The sequence below is a fragment of the Marmota monax genome, unplaced genomic scaffold, assembly GCF_021218885.2.
Source record: "Marmota monax isolate L192 unplaced genomic scaffold, Marmota_monax_Labrador192_F-V1.1 WCK01_AAM20220418_F8-fsc00015, whole genome shotgun sequence".
Classification (NCBI taxonomy): domain Eukaryota; kingdom Metazoa; phylum Chordata; class Mammalia; order Rodentia; family Sciuridae; genus Marmota; species Marmota monax.
The window spans coordinates 18,284,403-18,305,748 of record NW_026692194.1 but is presented as its reverse complement, the minus strand read 5'-3'; the positions used below and the strand labels follow the sequence as shown (position 1 = coordinate 18,305,748).

Sequence of the window (21,346 nt, the reverse complement as noted above, 5' to 3'; positions counted from 1 at the left end):
TATAACCCAACAGTGATCCCATATCACTCCCCCAACCCTTGGCATTTTAGGTTGAGAAGGATGTCAACAGTTGGTGAAGAAGGTGTTAAAACATGAGAAAGAGCTCACCTCAAGCCAGAAGTAAGAATAGCAGGAGGCTGTGTGGCAGAATGAGTTTCTGGGAGTTTACTCACAGTGTTATGGATTCGTTATTCATCCCTTGAAAAGCATTTCCTGGTATGGTGGTTATGTACAAGTTATCACAAATTTCCCTTGAGGAAATAAATGAGAAATATTTACTTTCCAAATTTTAGCTGCAAATAGGAAACTGTTATGCATAGCAATCAGCCGGGTACTTACAGAATGAAATTAAATTCGGAGGAGAAGATCTTCGTAACATCTGGAAGCATTCGAATGCCTGTGTTACAGATGCTCCTATGATTCAGGGCAGGATGGTGATGTGGGCAGAGAGTGGGTAAAAGTGATTGTCATTAAGGCATAAAGACAAAAAGGTGTAGAAAGGCACTTTGCAAATGCTATTTTCACTTTAAATAAAAACATTGAATTTGGCTTTATCAGTATCATGATGAAGACCGTAAAAATTCAAAGGCCCCTACTGCTCTGGAGAAGTTGTTCTAATCACTCCTATTTAGAGATCTAGGAGTTGGAACTAAGCTTTCAGGTCTTTTCCATTTGTATTTTCAACCTGTCTTTTCACATTAGATCAATTGTATTTTCCTATTGTATTACATTCTGTTTCCTTCTGGTAATTAGCTTATTCTGTGCTCTTGATAGTTATAGAAAGCATCCCTCTCTTTTGGAGCAGGTTTTAACTCAAACACTTCAGGAAGATTCATCTCATGTGAGAAATTCATCTTCCTCATTATTAAAAACCTTCCTTTATTTATCTACCTTTCTTGTACCTCATTGAAACCATTGTACATTCTTGTGGTGTCTGGAGCTACTCAAGGATCCTCTTCTTTTCCTCCAGTCTTTTATTTAACCTCCAAAGAAGAGAGAGGCTTAAGTGACAGGTAAAATTGAACTTTTTATTATAAGAATGGACTCCTTCAGAGGCATCCAGACAGTTGGATTTCCCCCAACTAAGTTTTAAATTCACCAGACCTGGACAACTGATAGGAACTTTCTGGTACCCTGGTGACAATGGAACAAAGCCAGGTTTCCCTTCTGGCTGTGGGTCTCCTCTTTACTCATAACTCTCTTGAATGGATGAATGAGAATCCATGCCCTGTCTGTGGCTGGAGACAGCAGCTTGGGCTTAGTTTGGGCAAGAGGGTTTGGGTTGGGGGAACATCATATTTTTGGGTGAAAATACTATTTAATAGATAATGACTCTTGGATAATAAGGGGCAGTAGTGGTCAAATTTGGTTCTTTGTTATTCTTATGTTTTTTCAAAGTGATTGATACTGCAGGATGCTCACATGCCTCTAGGTCTCCTGAAGATTGGGAAAAGCAGAACACCAGGGTTTGGAATTGTCCAATGTTAGAGTTGCCGAAGAGCTGTGCCAGTTCTATCAGCACCTCCTGCAGGAGGCCTGGGAGCAAGATGATGATGTGGATCACCAGAGTGATGTTCCTTCCCTGCCCCTTTGTTTTTCTTTTTTAAGGTAGTGATGGGAAGTGGATTGGGGTGTTTATGAAATTTAATTTTTTAAAAAAGAAGAGAGAATTATCTAAACTAGGAGGACTTAAATTTTTCTGCGTGAGTAGGGAGGACTTGATAGGTGAGAAGCTCTGCTATTGATCAATTTATAGATTGTATCAATTTTCAGGAATTTTGGCAAGGACAATTGCTGTTGGGCTACAGTTGTACTCAATTTGTCATGCTAACCAGTAGTGTTGGTATGATTTAATGGGAAAAAAAAAGATTATTTAGTTTATTTCTCTCAGTACATGAAGGCAGTACTTAAGAAGTTTTCACTTGACAAATGAATGAACAAATGAGATAAAGGAGATACACAATTCTCAACCAGCAACTATGGCCAAATCAGAATTGCCTCTCCCACTTTCATCTACTATCTGCTCACCTTAGAGATTCTGATGTACCCTTTTTGGAATATTGTGACCCCCGCTCCCTTCCCAGGGTCAGCTCTGAAAGTCACAGCAAAGAGTGATGTTCTTCTCAGGTGTTTGGGACACAAAAAATGCTGGGAACCACTTCCATGTATGCAGAAGAACCCAGCATGGCAGCCAATAAGAAATGTCGATTAAGTTTAAATCAGAGAGCTAAAGAGGAGGAACATGCAAACAATGCCAAGTAGATGGTTTTAAAAAATATTTCTCAGCCTTTTAATTATTTTGGTTTTCATCAGATGCCGATCTTCCCCTTCCCAAATGGTTAAAAAGGAAAATTTCTCACAGGTATTTTAACCGGGGAAGATTTGTAAATGCACCAGGCTCAATGTGTACCAGGTTTTTGGTGTTCTGGATCAATCTGTAAAGAGAGGGGGAAATAGGAAGCAGTTTAATTGATGGGTATTGTTTGGAATGCATGAGGCTGTGGTCACCAGAGGTTGCTGCCTGAAAATGGAATCAACAAAATCAAGCAAATTCATGTGCTTGAGAGGAGCTCCCGAGACTTTGGAGATGGAAATGGTTTGCTGAGGACCTATTGGTTATTTTGAGGGAGCTTGGCTCAAACCTTTTGAAGAGGCAGGTGTAGGTATCATAGCTGTACATCTCTACCCGCCCTTCTTGCTCCCCATCAAATAGCTCTGACATCCAGAGCTCCTGGCCAAGGAGATCCTGTCCCATTGTGGAGCTGGTTGGTGAGAGATTCTGCACTCAGGAGAGAACAAATTAGTTACTCTCCTCTGCAGGCAAATTAGTCCTCTTCATATTGAACTGGCAACCACACTGAGCAATTATCCAGATGGGCACCCAGTCTATGCAACAGCACAGAGTAGAGGCTAGGGGTTTGGATTTTTGGAAACTTAGGCATAGTGTATAGATAATTTGCTGTGTGATGATGCCCATCTTAACTTCCCTTAGCTAGTGTTTGCTTCTGCAAAATTGGAATAATAATATTATGTCTTCTTCCCGTCTCATAGGTTGGTGGGTTTTGAGTAATAGAATAGGTTGAGATAATTTGAGACAGATAATTTGAGCTATGATACTACAATGGTGTTATTGCCTCCCCCCCCCCATTCCATCAATTACTGTGACCCTGTAAGAAGTAGCCACAATTGTTGAGTACTGCCTACTTTGGATTCAATAAAAAGCCTGTAAATATGTGCTGCTTTCTTGTCCCAGGTAATAACAACCTAAGGACATGGTAATCACCTTTGTTATACAGAGAAATATAGTATATAGTTTAGGAATATGCACTGTGAGATCAGTTGGTTTTATTTGCGGGGGGATGGAGGGTACTGGGGATTGAACTCGGGGGCACTTGACCACTGAGTCACATCCCTAGCCATTTTTTTAAAAAACTTATTTAGAGACAGGGTCTCACTGAATTGCTTAATACCTTGCTTTTGCTGAGGCTGGCTTTTAACTTGCAATCCTCCTGCCTCAGCCTCTGGAGCTGCTGGGATTATAGGTGTGCTCCACCGCACCCGGCTACCAGTTGGTTTTTTTTTAATCCTGATTTTACAAATCATATGAACTTGGATGTTTTCTCATAGGATAGTTTTTGAGGAAGACTAAATGTGGGTGTCTAGTTCACAGCAAGGCCTTATCAGGTGTTAATAATGATTGTTAGAATTGAAATTAGGAAGTTGAATGATTTCTTTCCAGTCACACAGCTGAAAAGTAGCAGAACTTGAGTGTGACCCCATTTTTATGACTCCAAGTCTAGTGCTATGGTTTCCTATAACTGGTATATATTTGCAAATAAAAGATGGAAATAGGCATCTGATTCTTCAGTGTGAGTGATATTTTGTGGTAATTATTTTTTCAACAACCAACTCAAGTAATCATGGGCCACAGGGCATTATATGGGTGAGATGGAAGAGGCTTTTTACCTCTTAAAGATCTCTGGGGGTCTTACCTTAGACCATTTGTTCATATATTAATTCACTCAATGTACATTTACTGAATGACTACATGTTCCAAGAACTGTCCTAGATACTGGGGATACAATTGTGAAAATGCAAAAAGAGTCTTCATTGAGCTGGCATTCTAGTGTCAGGGACTTCATTGGGAATCGATAAATATTCCCTTTAGTGTTCTTTATTTTTCTTTGTGTTGATAAATGTTGCTTTACATCACTGGAGGCTTCATTATCATTAGCTTCCCTGGTAGTTCTCAATATAGTATGTGCTTCAGCATTACCTGGGAAGTTTGTTAAAACTGCAGATCTCTAGGTCTGGGAGAGCACAACTATAATGGGCTCTATGCACAATTCGGCTTCAAAGCCAAGTCTAGACATTTTTGTTTGCACTAAAATACTCATTATTTTGGATTTTTCTGTAATAATTTGGTGAGTTAGTCTCACCACTCTGGCTACTCTATCATCTCCTAGTGGATATTTGTATTTTATCTCCTTTGCATTCCAGTGGTGCTTGGCTCAGAACTGGACACATGGTGGGTACTCATATACTTATTGGTTAATTATTCTTTTTAGATAGTTATTCACTGGAGCATTTACAGTGGAGACCTTTCCACTATACCTAGTGGAAAATACATGAGCTTTGAAAAAGATAGGCTCAGAATTGAATCCCAGTCCTGCCATTGTCTAAAGTTTCACACTGGTCAAGTTGTGGCACTTTTCCCAGCTTCCATTCCTTTCTTTGGGCAAAAGGGATAATTATCCCACTCTGCAAGGTGGCTGTGAGGATTAGTGACACAACCTAGAGGAAATGCCAAACAGTAGAGTTCAAAAAATATCCCATGCTGCCACACTTCCCTTTCTTGTACTTTTGATACTCCTAAGCAGGGGAGACTGAGGGATCTTTGCTTGGGTCGGAACCACATATGGCAGTGGTAAGAGGTCTGGTTTCAAAGTCATCTGACCTGGTTTCTAGTCCACCTCTGGTACAACTTGCTGTGTGACATCAGGTGAGTTAGTTGACCTCTTTGGGTCACAGATGCATCATGTGAAAACTCAATTGAGTTGGACTTTTCCCATCCTCTTTTTGGAATTAAGAGAAAATGATGAATTGGAAGGGGTTACTTTAAAAAGTGAATTCCAAAACACCAACAAAATACAGCATGTCCAACACACAGGGGCTCAATATGGGGCTTTTCATGGTAGGTATTCAAGAAGCATTTTACTGACACAAAGAATATGCCAGAACAGCCCCCAATGAACCACTTCATGATCTCTAAGCTCCTTTCCAAAATTTTCAACTACCCCAAGTACTCCATACCCTCCCTTCCCTAAGGCAAGAGCTACTTGGCAGAACTTCACAATGTCAATTTTAATTTCTAACAGTGTGTTGTGATGTTTCAGGGTTTATATAGCTCCTAGGGAGAAGCAGTTGTCACTATGGCAACCTTCAGGCCACTGCAGTGAGAGAAATTAGTGCCTGCCCAGACCTAGTAATTGCTGAGTCTTTTCCTCTTGGATTCCTAGCAGTAGATGCTTGAATACAAATACCAAGTGGGCTCCAGCCAGCAAGGGTAATAGTGTACAGCAATAAACTATCTGTTAGCTGATGCTTACATTTCAGACAAATTGAGGAGGTTGTCAAAGGCATTAGCTTCTATCCTTTCCAGGGAATCACTCTGAGAGATTTCTCTAGGGGAGAAAAAATAAAATAAAAAAAGAAGCGTGAAAGAAATGACTATGTCTACATAATAAAGAGGGGTGTGTGTGTGACCCAACAACTAGGTGCTGCATTGTGTCCCTCTGGAAAACAACAGAATGTGTGAGTTCTGCTTACATCACGAAATACTAACATCTCCCTTTAGGAGCACCCATGGGTGTCTACAACCCAGGTGCAGTTGAAATGTAAGTTTCAGTAACTCCCATTTATATGACAGGCTTTTCTCTTGTTTATCTGTGACTTGGAATCACAGATTTGTTAGAAGTAGATAAGTCCTTTGAGAAAGATGCACAGTTCTTGAGAAAATCTAACCAGACTCTCTTGTTTTGGAAATTGAGTCCCTGAGAGGAGAGGCAAATCATATTTTTGTGAAGTCTCAAGATTAAGATTAGGAACACTTGGGTCCCGATTCCATCACTGTATTGAAGCTTTAATTTGGTCTAAATTAGTTGCTTCCTAACTTTTTTTTGGTTCTGGGGATTGAACCCAGGAGTGCTTAACCACTAAGCCATATCCCCAGCCCTTTTTTATATTTTATTTAGAGACAGGGTCTCACTGAGTTGCTTGGGGCCTCACAAAGTTTCTGAGGCTGGTATTAAACTCATAATCCTCCTGCCTCAGCCTCCTGGGCAACTGGGATGACAGGCATGCATCACCACAACCTGCTGTTTAATAACTCTTAACCCTTGATTTCCCAAAACACTCTCCTGAGGCTATTGTAATGGTTAACCTCTGCACGTGGCATCCATCATAGATTGTAATTATCCTTTTCCTTGACTGTTTTTCTTATTCTTGAGCCAATCAAGAACATAAAAATTTTTATTTCCTTCTGAATCCCTGGTGGCTTTATATTGCCTGGTGCATAGTTAGAGAATGAATGAATAAATGAATGGACTAGTGAATAAACTGACTTTTTAAAAACACACAAACATAAAGCAACCATCTTTGCTATCCCTAAGTATGTCAGTAATGTCAGTGTTATCCAAAATCCCAACATGAGCCACTATTTGCTGCCAGCTGAGATAAAAGTCTCAAATTCACAAATTGTACATTTGTGTATTTCTAAGGTTAATGCTTACCGAACGCTTCAGACTTGATGAGAGCTTTAACTCATAGAAAGGCAGAGCCTAAGGCTGTTAATGTCTTTTCTGAACAACACAGTAATGGATTGCCTGGGCTGATTCATCTTATTCCTACCTAATGTTTGCTTACTTAACTGTGTGGCTGCTTTTCTTAGTAGGAGGTCTTAATGCATTGAAAGTTATCAAAACTCAACATTTAAACTTGAGAGCAGTCAGAAGAACATGGGTTAGGCTCTAGTCAACTGACATGTCTGTAACCAGCAGCAAATACACTATAAGATGCACAATTCTTGAGCATATTTTAATATTCTTAGTTTAATAGTCTTATTGCTTCTTTTCAGTATAGAATTTTAATAACTTAATAATGATAATATTAAACACCCTAAAGAGCAGCAGAGTTTCTCCAAGGAGCTAGGCTTAACAGTATAGTGTCTTCTTTCGAGATGTAAATCTGCCTGAAAGTCCAGTGGATTGTTAATGTTAGAGATGCCCTATAAGAAAAAAATAACCATCCTTTGATTCAGGTTAGCATTAAGGAGGATGCTGGAAAGTTCTTTCTCCTGAGAAAATGTTCTCTTTATGTATGGAGTCTTTGACTCTGGAAGCTGAAAAAACCCAGGGACAAATGATTGAACTTACATCTGACAGACATGAGATCATACTGCATTATCAGGCTGCTTTACACTTCTGATAAATGCCTTTCATCAATAAATCTATAAATACTGTGTTTTTGTCATACACTTATTATATTTTAGATACAAAGATTATCTTCTGATGCACAATAAACTTCCAACACATTTTCTTCTGTGTGGGAGTTATCTAAAAATGTGACACAAGGGAATAGCTGTTCTAGTAGAAGAATTTTTATGATTGAAATATATCTTGTTTTTTACTTAAAAAGTGTATCATCACTTATCAAAATGCATTCAATTCTTTGAACCAAGGTTAATTATCTGGATTTTAATGACTCTTGAAAATCATACCTTTTCTTCAAAGGCCCCTAGATATTATTTGTATTCTGAAGATAAAAATACTTGGGTGTCCTAAACACTGTTTCTCTCCTAGAAAAATTATTCTTTTTCAGTTGTGTTTTTTAGAAGAAAATTCATTACTTTGATTATGAATGTCTTTTAATATGCAATATCTTACTTACATTTTTACGACCTCATTAAGTCCTCTGAAAGCTTGAGATGGGATGACTTTGACAGGGAGATAAGTGAGTGATCTAGAAAAGGAAAACGAAAAGCCAAGAGTTTAAGTTTTCGAGACTGGGTTCCTTTTAAGTTTATAAATAAAGTGTGTGTGTGTGTGTGTGTGTGTGTGTGAGAGAGAGAGAGAGAGAGAGAGAGAGAGAGAGAGACTACAGAGGTAACAACAACTGGATGCAGGTTGAGTATTCTAACATATCAATAAGGAGATATACCATGACTTATTTTTTTTTCATCTTTAATGCATGACTTATTCTTGGTCTTTATCAAAACATATGTAATTGGGTGGTTACGGTCATGAACATTGGGATTAGATGCATCTGGGATCAAATCTCCATTGTCTCACCTCCTGATTATGTGACCCTGAGCATGTTCTTTAAGCCCTCTGTTTCTTTTGTCATCAACAAAATTGGAATAGTAATTCCTATCACACAGGATTGTTGTAGTAATTAATCAAGATTACCTCTGTAAAGTCAAGGCTCGCACCAAGTAAATAGTTAATAAATGGCTTTAGAGTGGTCCTGTAGGCCTGATTGGGAGGATGAAATAAGAAGCTTTTTTTTTTTTTTTTGGATACAGTGGAGAAATGAATGATGAAAATACAATTGGGAACCATGCAAGTAGGAGAAGGGAAAATTCCCTAAGTAATGGCCTCTTTCCACCTATCCTATCTTCCTCAGGCAGCCATTTCAATATAGTCCCAACCAGACCACTCTGCTCCTATGGTTTTATTCACATGGGCATTTCACATCATTTGGGAGAATGTCTATGAGAGTATTTCCTTCAGGCACTAACATCTACAGGAACAACTTGAGTATTCATAAAATTGAGGTGAAAGCTGTACAAGATATAGGAGTTGAGAAAAGAGCTACAGTTGGCAACAGGAAAACCAGTTCAGGATGATATGGAAAGGTTAAAGGATCTTGAGGTTAAGATGGTGTATAAGAAAGCTTCCGCAAGTTAGAGATGAACATTCAACCATTTATTGAGCATCTCCAGTGGTTCAAGATTTTAGCCTCAGGAATGGCAAAGAGGAAGGGAATGGATCAGGTCATTTCAAATGGAAATCAAGTGACTAATAGGTATATGAGAACAGAGTGGGGAGATGCTGCCTCATTTTTTCTAGATGTCTACACAGCAGGGACTGTCTTAGCTTTCAAGAAGAAACAAGTCCTCTATGATGAGCAAATATCAATCAGTGAGGCATTAGAAGGAACTTGCTACATTGTAATTCTGTTACACACACCCACTTATAACTTTATTTTATTCATGCAACAATGGTGTGAAGGGGTATTTCCATTTTGATAGCAGAAGAAATTGGGTCAGAAAGAAATTAGGAACTGTGGACAAGGTAACAACCAAGCAGACTGACTCTGAATGCCTTTTCCAATGTGCAGTACTGGGATAAATGAAGCAAGTGATTCCTAACCCATTGTCTCTTGGTGAGTAAGGTGGAAGGACAAGCACTCCATCCTTGCTTCTCTTGAAAGGAAGCATGTCACACTCTGTTTCTCTCTCAAAGCAGCTTACCAGCAGTTCCTCTCTTGGAGCTAATACAGAGGAGTTTTACAGATTTCAGAAGAGTGCTTTCATTCAACAGTTTCTTAGAGATGATACAGCCTAGAGGAATCCAAACTGGTCCTCTGATTCTGTTCCTGATGACTGTCCCACCAAGCACATTATTTAAACCCCCAAATTATTTAACAGGGGATCTGAGAAGAACAGGGATAGTGGAGGGAGAAATCTTCTTGCCATGGCATGTTTGCTTCCTATATTTCTTCTGGAATCATGTCTGCTTGGCTTACTGATTAAAAACACAGTTTTATTGCTTTCTGCACTGCCAAGCCAATAAATTTCCAGAAGAGAAAGTTGTATTCTACTGTACCCCATGCAACATCAATAAAACTGACAGCCAAATTCTGATTCCAGAATCTTTATTGCTGGGGATAATGCAGTGCAGAACATATTTTGGAGAGTGTTTACATAAAAGCTTCAACCAAACCCTTCAGAGGTGTTTATTCATGTAAATGGAGCCCAGAAGCCTGCACCTCTCAACAGGCGGCCTGTTTCCCTAAATGGGAGCTTGCTGCTCCCAGAAGAACAGTTTGGTTTAGATTCGCCAGGGGGTTGCCTGAGCTCTTGATTGATGTATGGATGAAGGAAGAGGAGCAAAGGTCGGACAGAAGTGAGAGAAGCTATAGATCATGCACTGGCTGTCCCCAGTGACTATTGAACAGCCCTGGTGCAAGATGAAATTTTGTAGAGTTGATGTCCACGCTGCAGAGTGGGAAAGGCAGCTCCCCACCTAAAAAGGGACACTGATAAAACAACAGACATCTCTGAGGATGTGGCTGGGTGCAGAAAGAGGCCTGGGGCCAGAGAGTGGGGAGAGAAGCGGGGTGAGGCAGGTACATGTGCTTTTCACAGCAGATGTGTTCCTAGGAGGCACCATGGAGAATATGATTCTGTGAATTCAAAACATTTTTCCCATTGCTTAATACTTTTATTTCAAGAAGTCTTGTTTCCATTTTTGATTTGTCTTCAGTTGGAGCAATACCTCAGCATTAAGTATTGTTTCCTATATTTAAATTTGTTCATGGTGTAACCTGAATTGCCTTGTGTTTTTAAAAATGTATTTTATTTTAAATTAACATGTAGCAATTTCAATATTTATGGAGTAGAGGGTGACATTTCAACACACCTGTACAATGTGTAATGACCAGATCAGAGTAATTGGCATATCTATCACCTCAGACAGGTATGTTTGAAATCCTCTCTATTAACTGTTTTGAAATATTAAATGAATTATTGTCAACCATAGTTAACCCACTGTGCTATTGAACATGAAAAGTGATTCCTCTAGTCCAGATGTGATTTGTTAAGGGCCATTGCAATTTACACCCTGTGTAGGTGCTTCCTTCTCTGATGGATGCCTCTATTATTCTTCCTAAGATGCCAGAAACTTTTAGCAATGTGAACAATTATCTAAATAACCCCACAATTCCATTCCTGTTTACATCCCAGAGAAATTTTTAAACTGATACCTAAGGAGACCTATACAAGAATTTTCTTGACCACATTGTGGCATTGGGAGTTAGGTGTCCATTCCTGGGTAAGGATGCAGGTACAATGTACACAGTACATACCTAACCAAGTAGATGAACACTCGGAAGCTGAAGGCACACAGAACAGCTTGGGTGAATCTTAGAATCATGGGAGTGAGAGAAACAACTAATTTGATATACATAACACTATTTGCAGAATTAAACTACCTACACACAAGACCTTAGAAATTTTAAAATAAAACACATGAACATATGTTAGGATTGGTTGTCTATGGTGAGTTGAGGAACAGAAGTGGGAGAAGGGGATAAAATAAATAATTAAAACAGAGGAAGACTATTATAATTTGGATCTGGAATGACCCTCCCCACCACCAAAAAAAAAAAAAAAAAGCTCACGTTTTGAAGGCTTGATCCCCAATTACAGCAGTGTTCAAAGGTGGATGTTGATTGGTCATGAGGGTTCTAACCTCACTAGTGGATTATGTTAGTAATAATCAACACTATTTAGAGTTACTGTGAGCCAGGCATGGTGGTGCACACCTGTAATCCCAGTGGCTCTAGGGCCTGAGACAGAAGGATCATGAGTTCAAAGCCAGCCTTAGCAATAGTGAGGTGCTAAGCAACTCAGTGAGACCCTGTCTCTAAATAAAACATAAAATAGGGCTGGGGATGTGGCTCAGTGGTCGAGTGCCCCCTAAATTTACTCTCTGGTACCAATCCCCCAAAACAAAAAAACAAATACTTAGATGGGATGATTAAGGCTGCCTTAGTGTCATAACCTCTGAAATATCCAGCTACTCATTAATCCCATCTGCAGGTCCTCAACCCTTCCATTTGTGGATTAAAGTAGAAGCAGTCTCTACTCCTTAGGATTGAAATGAAGTCACCTCACCCTCTCATCTGGGGAGTCTTGTATTTGATTATGACTCTGACGAAGCCCTGGGCATGGCCCATGCCATGTTGGTGCTTGCATTTGCCTTGACTCCTTATCCTGAAGACTGCTTGCTATCCCTCAAGTCCATCTAGGAGTGGGGCTCCAACTAGTTCCTGCCTTCCCTTCTTCCCAATCACCAGATTCCCAATCCCTGCATCTCTGTTCTTAAAGGAACACTGCTCCAGACCAGTTCGTAATTGCTATCTTGTTAGAATCAACCTAGTATCTCTCACTGATGGATTCAGACTTTCAGACTGGGCCCCCTGGCACAGCTAGGGACTCTGTGATGGGGCTACCTAGTATAGTTGAGTTAGCTCCTCTAGTGGATGCTCTGGTGGGCTTGTCAGAATCATCCTTTAGGACAGAGGCTCATTCTCCCAGCTGCTCAGAGAGTGGGTGGCAGAAACCCTCAACTAAATTGCTCTCCTGAAATTATACTTTCATTCTAAGATTGCTATCTCACCAAGGATTATATCTTCTCTCCTGAGCAGCCCTCATCTAATGAGTGATCGGTGTGCAGAATAAAGGTGTGGCCCTCTTATCTCAAGGTGGGCTTACTCAGGAAAGTTCTATCTTTGAGCTCTTTCTAATAACTCTTTCACTTGGGCAACTGACGTCATCTCCATCCTAGCCAACCCAAAATTGCCAAGCTCCTACCTGTGCCAGAGTCCAGCAATGGCGAAATTTACAGTATTCAGATAAGTCTAATTATCTTGAAAATAATGTCAGTTTATATCCTCCTTTGTCATTTCTAATGTCTCTTAGGTCCTCAGAGATGGGGCTTAGATCCTTCTTCTTTTTGTTTTTTGGATTTAATGGCATAGTAGACCTTGGAAGGAGTCAATTTGTCCAGTTCACTAAGTTGTTAACTAACCCTCAAAGCTGGAGAGCTTCATTACTCTTCAGGAGGGCTCTTGTGTCTCCTCTTCAAGGAATCTGTGGTTTGGAAATCTTTGCTTATAAAAACCTATCAAGTTCTGTGAGAAGATGGCGGCGAGGGGAGTGCATTGCCCCCGTGTGCTGCTTCACTGTGTGGGAGTATGACAAGTCAGGACGGCTAAAGGCTATCTTGTTAGGAATTTCCAGGAATAGTGGGGTGCTCCGGAACCTGGAGGAAGGATTTCCATCGCATGAGGATCGGCTACGGGGACTCAAACGCGAGAGGTTTGTCGCACTGAGGGTAACACTGCTTATTCAGCAAATCGCCCCGCGGCTAGAGTCTGCAGCGCGCGCTGGGAAACGAGGAGATAGCGACGCAGGGATACAGCGCTGCAGTTTCTGCCAGCCGTGCAAGCACCGTACTCAGGGCTGAATTCTGGGTTCGAGACGGGGGAAGGAAGCGGTCCATCTCGGTTCTCCACACCGGTAGACCACAGAGGAGGCCAGCGGCCACCATGTTGAAAAGCTGACGTCACCATCCCTGTTTTCGACTGACCGCAGCTCATTCAGCCATAGAACAGGTAATTTCAGGCTGCCAGTCGCCTGTGGCTTGCAGACAGATTGCTCGGGCTCAGTGCCTGGGTGCTTCTTAGTGCCTGCTCTTATCAGAGCGAGCACCGAGCGCGGGGCGGCAAGTTCCAGCTCCCGGAACCGCCCTGGCCCAGGGGAGGCTGCTTCTTGGAGTCTGCTCTTATCAGAGCATACACCGAGCATGGAGCGGCCGAGTTCCGGCTCCTGGAACTGCCCTGGCCCAGGGCTAGGAGCCCGCGGAAACTGCTTCTCAGTCCGGGTGCTGCTGAGGGCCGGTCAGGACTCACCCGTTGCTTTGGTTGCCCGGCAAGGGGAACGAAATGCTGCCATTCACATAGGATACCAACATGGCAGAGATCTGATGTCATCAGAAAGCGGCGGAGGAGAGAACTTCATCAATACCAGCGGCGACAGAAACAGTTGGTCTCCTGGTAGGGGGGGTGAGGCACAGACACCCGAGTCTCTCTCGATTTGTCCTCGAGCCAGAGGGGAGGAGCTGGGCTGCTGCCAGCACCCTGAGCAGGCCCAGCGGCTCGCCGGCGTGGTGACCGCGTGACCCCAATTGGAGAGGGGGCGGAGCGGAGCCGCCACCCGCACCCGCAAGGTGGGCAGACCCGCGACCCAGGGGTACACGGGCGTGGTAGGAAGGGCAGGGCAGAGCCGCTGCCCGCACTTGCAAGGTAAGCAGACCTGTGACAGACTGGCGGGTCAGGCCCAGCGGCCTGCCAGCGTGGTACACACGTCACCCCAACTGGAGTAGGGGCAGAGCAGATCCTTCGCCCACGCCCGGATCAGGCCCTGCCGGTGTGGTGGTCACGTGACCCCAATTGGAGTGGGGGCGGAGCGAAACTGCCACCCGTGCCCGCAGGGTGAGCAGACCTGTGACCAACCTGCAGATCAGGCACAGCGGTCCGCAGGCGTGGTAGGAGGGGCAGGGCAGAGCCGCCGCCCGCGCCTGCAAGGTAGGCAGACCTGCGACAGACCGGCGGATCAGGCCCAGGAGCCTGCCGGCGTGGTACACATACCACCCTAATTGGAGTAGGGGCAGAGCAGAGTCGCTGCCCGTGCCAGGAACAGGCCCAGCGAACTGCAGGCTGGGTAGTCACGACACCACAATTGGAGTAGGGGCAGAGCAGAGCCACCACCCGTGCCTGAAAGGTGGGCAGATCTGTGACCGACCAGCGGGACAGGCCCAGTGGCCTGCCGGTACGACAGACACGTCACCCCATTTGGAGTAGGGGCAGAGTAGAGCCGCCGCCCGCGCCTGCAGGGTAGGCAAACCTGCAACCGACCGGCAGATCAGGCCCGGTGGCCTGCCGGCGTGGTACACTTGTCACCCCAATTGGAGTAGGGGCAGAACAGAGCTGCTGCCAGCGCCCAGAACAGGCCCAGTGACCTGCCGGCGTGGTAGCCACGACACCCCAATTGGAATAAGGAGAGAGCAGAGCCGCCACCCGCGCCTGCAGGAAAGAAACGCAAGCAGTATGAAAAGACAAGGAAAGAAAGGACCACAAGCAATGCAGGTCAATGCAACTTTAGAAGAGGTAACAGCTGCAGCAGATGGAATGCCAGATAAAGAATTCAGGATATACATGCTTCAGATGATCTGGAGTATCAAGGAAGACAGCAAAATCAGACAATGAAAGATCACTTCGACAATGAATTACGCAAACAAATCCAGGAAGCAAAGGATCAACTTTACAGGGAGATAGAGGTTATAAAAAACAAACAAACAGAAATCCTAGAAATGCAGGAAGCAATAAACCAACTTAAAAACTCAATGGAGAATACTACCAGCAGAGTAGAACACTTAGAAGATAGAACATCAGACAATGAAGACAAAGTATTTCAACTGGAAAAGAACATAGACAGCTCAGCAAGACTGTTAAGAAACCATGAGCAGAACATCCAAGAAATATGGGATAACATTAAGAGACCAAACTTAAGAGTCATTGGGATACAGGAAGGTACAGAGCTCCAAACCAAAGGAATGAGCAGTCTATTCAATGAAATAATACGAGAAAACTTCCCAGACTTGAAGAATGAGACAGAATCCCAAACCCTAGAAGCCTACAGGACGCTGAATGTGCAAAATCATAAGAGGTCCACACCTAGACACATTATAATGAAGATGCCCAACATACAGAATAAGGAGAGAATTTTAAAAGCTACAAGAGAAAGGAAGCAGATTACATTTAGGGGCAAGCCAATCAGGATAACAGCTGATCTTTCAACACAGACTCTGAAAGCTAGAAGATCCTGGAATAACATATTTCAAACACTGAAAGAAAATGGGTTCCAACCAAGAATTGTGTATCCAGCGAAATTAAGCTTCAGGATGGAAGATGAAATTAAAACCTTCCACGATAAACAAAAGTTTAAAGAATTCGCAGCTAGAAAACCATCTCTTCAAAACATCCTCGCCAAAACATTACAGGAAGAGGAAATGGAAAATAACAATGAAAACCAACAGTGGGAGGTAGGACAGTAAAGGGGGGGGGAAATAATCAAAGAGGAAAACAAACCATGTTTAGTAACAGAAATAAACAAATATGGCTGGAAGAACAACCCATATCTCAATAATAACCCTAAATGTTAATGGCTTAAACTCACCAATTAAGAGACACAGGCTAGTAGAATGGATCACAAAACAAGACCCAACAATATGCTGCCTACAGGAGATGCATTTGATAGGAAAAGACATACATAGGCTGAAGGTGAAAGGTTGGGAAAAATCATATCACTCATATGGACTTCGGAAACAAGCAGGAGTGTCCATACTCATATCAAATAAAATAGATTTCAAGCCAAAGTTAATCAAAAGGGATAAAGAGGGACACTACATACTGCTTAAGGGAACCTTACACCAAGAAGACATAACAATCATAAATATATATGCCCCAAACAATGGTGCAGTTATGTTCATAAAACAAACTCTTCTCAAGTTCAAGAGTCTAATAGACCACCATACAATAATCATGGGAGACTTCAACACACCTCTCTCGCCACTGGACAGATCTTCCAAACAAAAGTTGAATAAGGAAACTATAGAACTCAATAACACAATTAATAACCTAGACTTAATCGACATATATAGAATATACCACCCAACATCAAGCAGTTACACTTTTTTCTCAGCAGCACATGGATCCTTCTCAAAAATAGATCATATATTATGTCACAGGGCAACTCTTAGACAATATAAAGGAGTAGAGATAATACCATGCATCTTATCTGATCATAATGGAATGAAACTGAAAATCAACGATAAAAGAAGGAAGGAAAAAGCATACATCACTTGGAGAATGAACAATAGGTTACTGAATGATCAATGGGTTATAGAAGACATCAAGGAGGAAATTAAAAAATTCTTAGAGATAAATGAAAACATAGACACAACATATCGGAATCTATGGGACACATTGAAAGCAGTTCTAAGAGGAAAATTCATTGCTTGGAGTTCATTCCTTAAAAAAAGAAAAAAACAACAAATAAATGATCTCACACTTCATCTCAAAATCCTTGAAAAAGAAGAGCAAAACAACAACAAAAGAAGTAGAAGGCAAGAAATAATTAAAATCAGAGCTGAAATTAATGAAATCGAAACAAAAGAAACAATTGAAAAAATTGACAAAACTAAAAGTTGGTTCTTTGAAAAAATAAACAAAATCGACAGACCCTTAGCCATGCTAGCGAAGAGAAGAAGAGAGAGAACTCAAATTACTAGCATACGGGATGAAAAAGGCAATATCACAACAGACACTTCAGAAATACAGAAGATAATCAAAAACTATTTTGAATCCTTATACTCCAATAAATTAGAAGATAGTGAAGGCATAGATAAATTTCTTAAGTCATATGATCTGCCCAGATTGAGTCAGGAGGATATAGACAACCTAAACAGACCAATATCTATTGAGGAAATAGAAGAAACCATAAAAAGACTACCAACTAAGAAAAGCCCAGGACTGGATGGGTATACAGCAGAGTTTTACAAAACCTTTAAAGAAGAACTAATACCAATACTTTTCAAGCTACTTCAGGAAATAGAAAAAGAGGGAGAACTTCCAAATTCATTCTATGAGGCCAACATCACCCTGATACCTAAACCAGACAAAGACACTTCAAAGAAAGAAAACTACAGACCAATATCTCTAATGAACCTAGATGCAAAAATCCTCAATAAAATTCTGGCGAATCGGATACAAAAACATATCAAAAAAATTGTGCACCATGATCAAGTAGGATTCATCCCTGGGATGCAAGGCTGGTTCAATATACGGAAATCAATAAATGTTATTCACCACATCAATAGACTTAAAAATAAGAACCATATGATCATCTCGATAGATGCGGAAAAAGCATTTGACAAAGTACAGCATCCCTTTATGTTCAAAACTCTAGAAAAACTAGGGATAACAGGAACATACCTCAATATTGTAAAAGCAATCTATGCTAAGCCTCAGGCTAGCATCATTCTGAATGGAGAAAAACTGAAGGCATTCCCTCTAAAATCTGGAACAAGACAGGGATGCCCTCTTTCACCACTTCTGTTCAACATAGTTCTCAAAACACTGGCCAGAGCAATTAGACAGACGAAAGAAATTAAAGGCATCAAAATAGGAAAAGAAGAACTTAAATTATCACTATTTGCAGATGATATGATTCTATACCTAGCAGACCCAAAAGGCTCTACAAAGAAACTATTAGAGCTAATAAATGAATTCAGCAAAGTGGCAGGATATAAAATCAACACGCATAAATCAAAGGCATTCCTGTATATCAGCGACAAATCTTCTGAAATGGAAATGAGGACAACCACTCCATTCACAATATCTTCAAATAAAATAAAATACTTGGGAATCAACCTAACAAAAGAGGTGAAAGACTTATACAGTGAAAACTACAGAACCCTAAAGAGAGAAATAGAAGAAGATCTTAGAAGATGGAAAAATATACCCTGTTCATGGATAGGCAGAACTAACATCATCAAAATGGCGATATTACCAAAAGTTCTCTATAGGTTTAATGCAATGCCAATCAAAATCCCAACGGCATTTCTTGTAGAAATAGAGAAAGCAATCATGAAATTCATATGGAAAAATAAAAGACCCAGAATAGCAAAAACAATGCTAAGCAGGAAGTGTGAATCAGGCGGTATAGCGATACCAGACTTCAAACTATACTACAGAGCAATAGTAACAAAAACAGCATGGTACTGGTACCAAAACAGGCGGGTGGACCAATGGTACAGAATAGAGGACACAGAAACCAATCCACAAAACTACAACTATCTTATATTTGATAAAGGGGCTAAAAGCATGCAATGGAGGAAGGATAGCATCTTCAACAAATGGTGCTGGGAAAACTGGAAATCCATATGCAACAAAATGAAACTGAATCCCTTTCTCTCGCCATGCACAAAAGTGAATTCAAAATGGATCAAGGAGCTTGATATCAAATCAGAGACACGCCGTCTGATAGAAGAAAAAGTTGGCTACGATCTACAGTCGGTGGGGTCGGGCTCCAAATTCCTCAATAGGACACCCATAGCACAAAAGTTAATAAGTAGAATCAACAAATGGGACTTACTCAAACTAAAAAGTTTTTTCTCAGCAAAAGAAACAATAAGAGAGGTAAATAGGGAGCCTACACCCTGGGAACAAATCTTTACTCCTCACACTTCAGATAGAGCCCTAATATCCAGAGTATACAAAGAACTCAAAAAATTAGACAATAAGAGAACAAACAACCCAATCAACAAATGGGCCAAGGACCTGAACAGACACTTCTCAGAGGACGACATACAGTCAATCAACAAGTACATGAAAAAATGCTCACCATCTCTAGCAGTCAGAGAAATGCAAATCAAAACCACCCTAAGATACCATCTCACTCCAGTAAGATTGGCAGCCATTATGAAGTCAAACAACAACAAGTGCTGGCGAGGATGTGGGGAAAAGGGTACACTTGTACATTGCTGGTGGGACTGCAAATTGGTGCAGCCAATTTGGAAAGCAGTATGGAGATTTCTTGGAAACTGGGAATGGAACCACCATTTGACCCAGCTATTCCCCTTCTTGGTCTTTTCCCTAAAGACCTAAAAAGAGCATGCTACAGGGACACTGCTACATCGATGTTCATAGCAGCACAATTCACAATAGCAAGACTGTGGAACCAACCTAGATGCCCTTCAATAGACGAATGGATAAAAAAAAATGTGGCATTTATACACAATGGAGTATTACTCTGCATTAAAAAATGACAAAATCATAGAATTTGCAGGGAAATGGATGGCATTAGAGCAGATTATGCTAAGTGAAGCTAGCCAATCCCTAAAAAACAAATGCCAAATGTCTTCTTTGATATAAGGAGAGTAACTAAGAACAGAGTAGGGACGAAGAGCATGAGAAGAAGATTAACATTTAGAGGGATGAGAGGTGGGAGGGAAAGGGAGAGAGAAGGGAAATTGCTTGGAAATGGAAGGAGACCCTCAGGGTTATACAGTGGAGGGGGTAGAGAGAGAGGAGGGGAGGGGAGGGGAGAGGTGGGGAGGGGGGATGGTGGAGGATGGGAAAGGCAGCGGAGCACAACAGACACTAGTATGGCAATATGTAAATCAATGGATGTGTAACTGATGTGATTCTGCAATCTGTGTATGGGGTGAAGGTGGGAGTTCATAACCCACTTGAATCAAAGTGTGGAATATGATATGTCAAGAAATTTGTAATGTTTTGAACAACCAACAAGAAAAAATAAAAAAAAAATAAAAAAAAATTTAAAAAAAGAAAGTTTCTGTGAAGAAAACATTATAAAAATAGCTTCAGAAAAAAAAACCTATCAATTGAGAGACATTTGCATTATCAAAGGGTTCTTTGTTCTACAGAAGGATTCACTGCGGGATTCCTTTAAATAGCAAACTCCCTAGATGAATGAAAAGTAGGGTTCAGTAGACACACAGATCTTTCCTCTTCCCTCCCCCCTCTCTTTAAAGACAGGTATTGCAGAAAGTAAATTATAACTGTAGGATCCTTGGTTTCTCAGAGTGCAAGCTAGTTCTCAGGGCAGGACCACCCTCTGAAGCCCACAGGCTGAGCAGCTCCAGAGAAAGAAGAGAGTCAGGGAAGACATCCAGTATTAATCGGGAATCCTCAAAGCCTGGGAGTGTGTGCATCTTTGGTACCTTGCTTTTCCTCTGTCCAACACATGGCAGAAATGAAATATTTTTATTCACTACCTTCTAATTATTTAAGAAAACCATCTATATTATCGATTTAAGACAGCACAAACATCCATCCATTTTCCACAGACAATTAGTTTATTGCTAGGGCTACACCTGAATTTTAAAACAATATAAAATCAAAGGGAGGGAAAAAGAAAAATCAGAGAAGGCCAAAGCCCTCAGCCCCATGAACTTATTGAAATGGAAGGGGTTTTATTTATTTAAATTTGAAGAAATGTTAATTCCTGTGTATTTATTACATAAGATCTTATTCTACTTTTAACAGAGACTTACTAAAATTACTGTTTTTTTGTTTGTTTGTTTGTTTGTTTTGGTAGTGCTGGGGATTGAACCCAGGGCTTTGTGCATGTGAGGCAAGCACTCTACCCACTGAGCTATATCCCCAGCCACAATTACTGTGTTCTTTTCAAACCTGCTCAATAATAAACTTGCTTTCATCTTAGAATGAAATAAAAATGACTTTCTCCTTTTTCAAATGATTTTAGACTTTGAGTTCATCTGTTTAGTAACTTCATTATGGGCAATGTCTTCATTTATTAGCCTCTTCAGTATTTACCTAGAGGAAGCTAAGGCTTCAGTGTTAACTGAAATATGAAGTCAGTATAGGTGGACATCCAATGTGATAAACTTTA

General features: G+C 41.1%; 1 protein-coding gene across 1 annotated transcript in view; it reads right to left on the bottom strand.

The window, feature by feature from the left end:
• The window catches only part of Lhcgr (luteinizing hormone/choriogonadotropin receptor), a 61,257-nt gene that overhangs the window by 27,860 nt on the left and 12,051 nt on the right, over positions 1–21,346 (bottom strand). The window contains exons 2-6 of the mRNA XM_046425990.2: positions 7,948–8,019; positions 5,610–5,684; positions 2,361–2,435; positions 340–414; positions 174–251 (exon numbers count right to left, since the gene is read on the bottom strand). Coding sequence (XP_046281946.1) covers positions 174–251; positions 340–414; positions 2,361–2,435; positions 5,610–5,684; positions 7,948–8,019 — 375 coding nt within the window. The remainder of the gene's footprint in view (positions 1–173; positions 252–339; positions 415–2,360; positions 2,436–5,609; positions 5,685–7,947; positions 8,020–21,346) is intronic.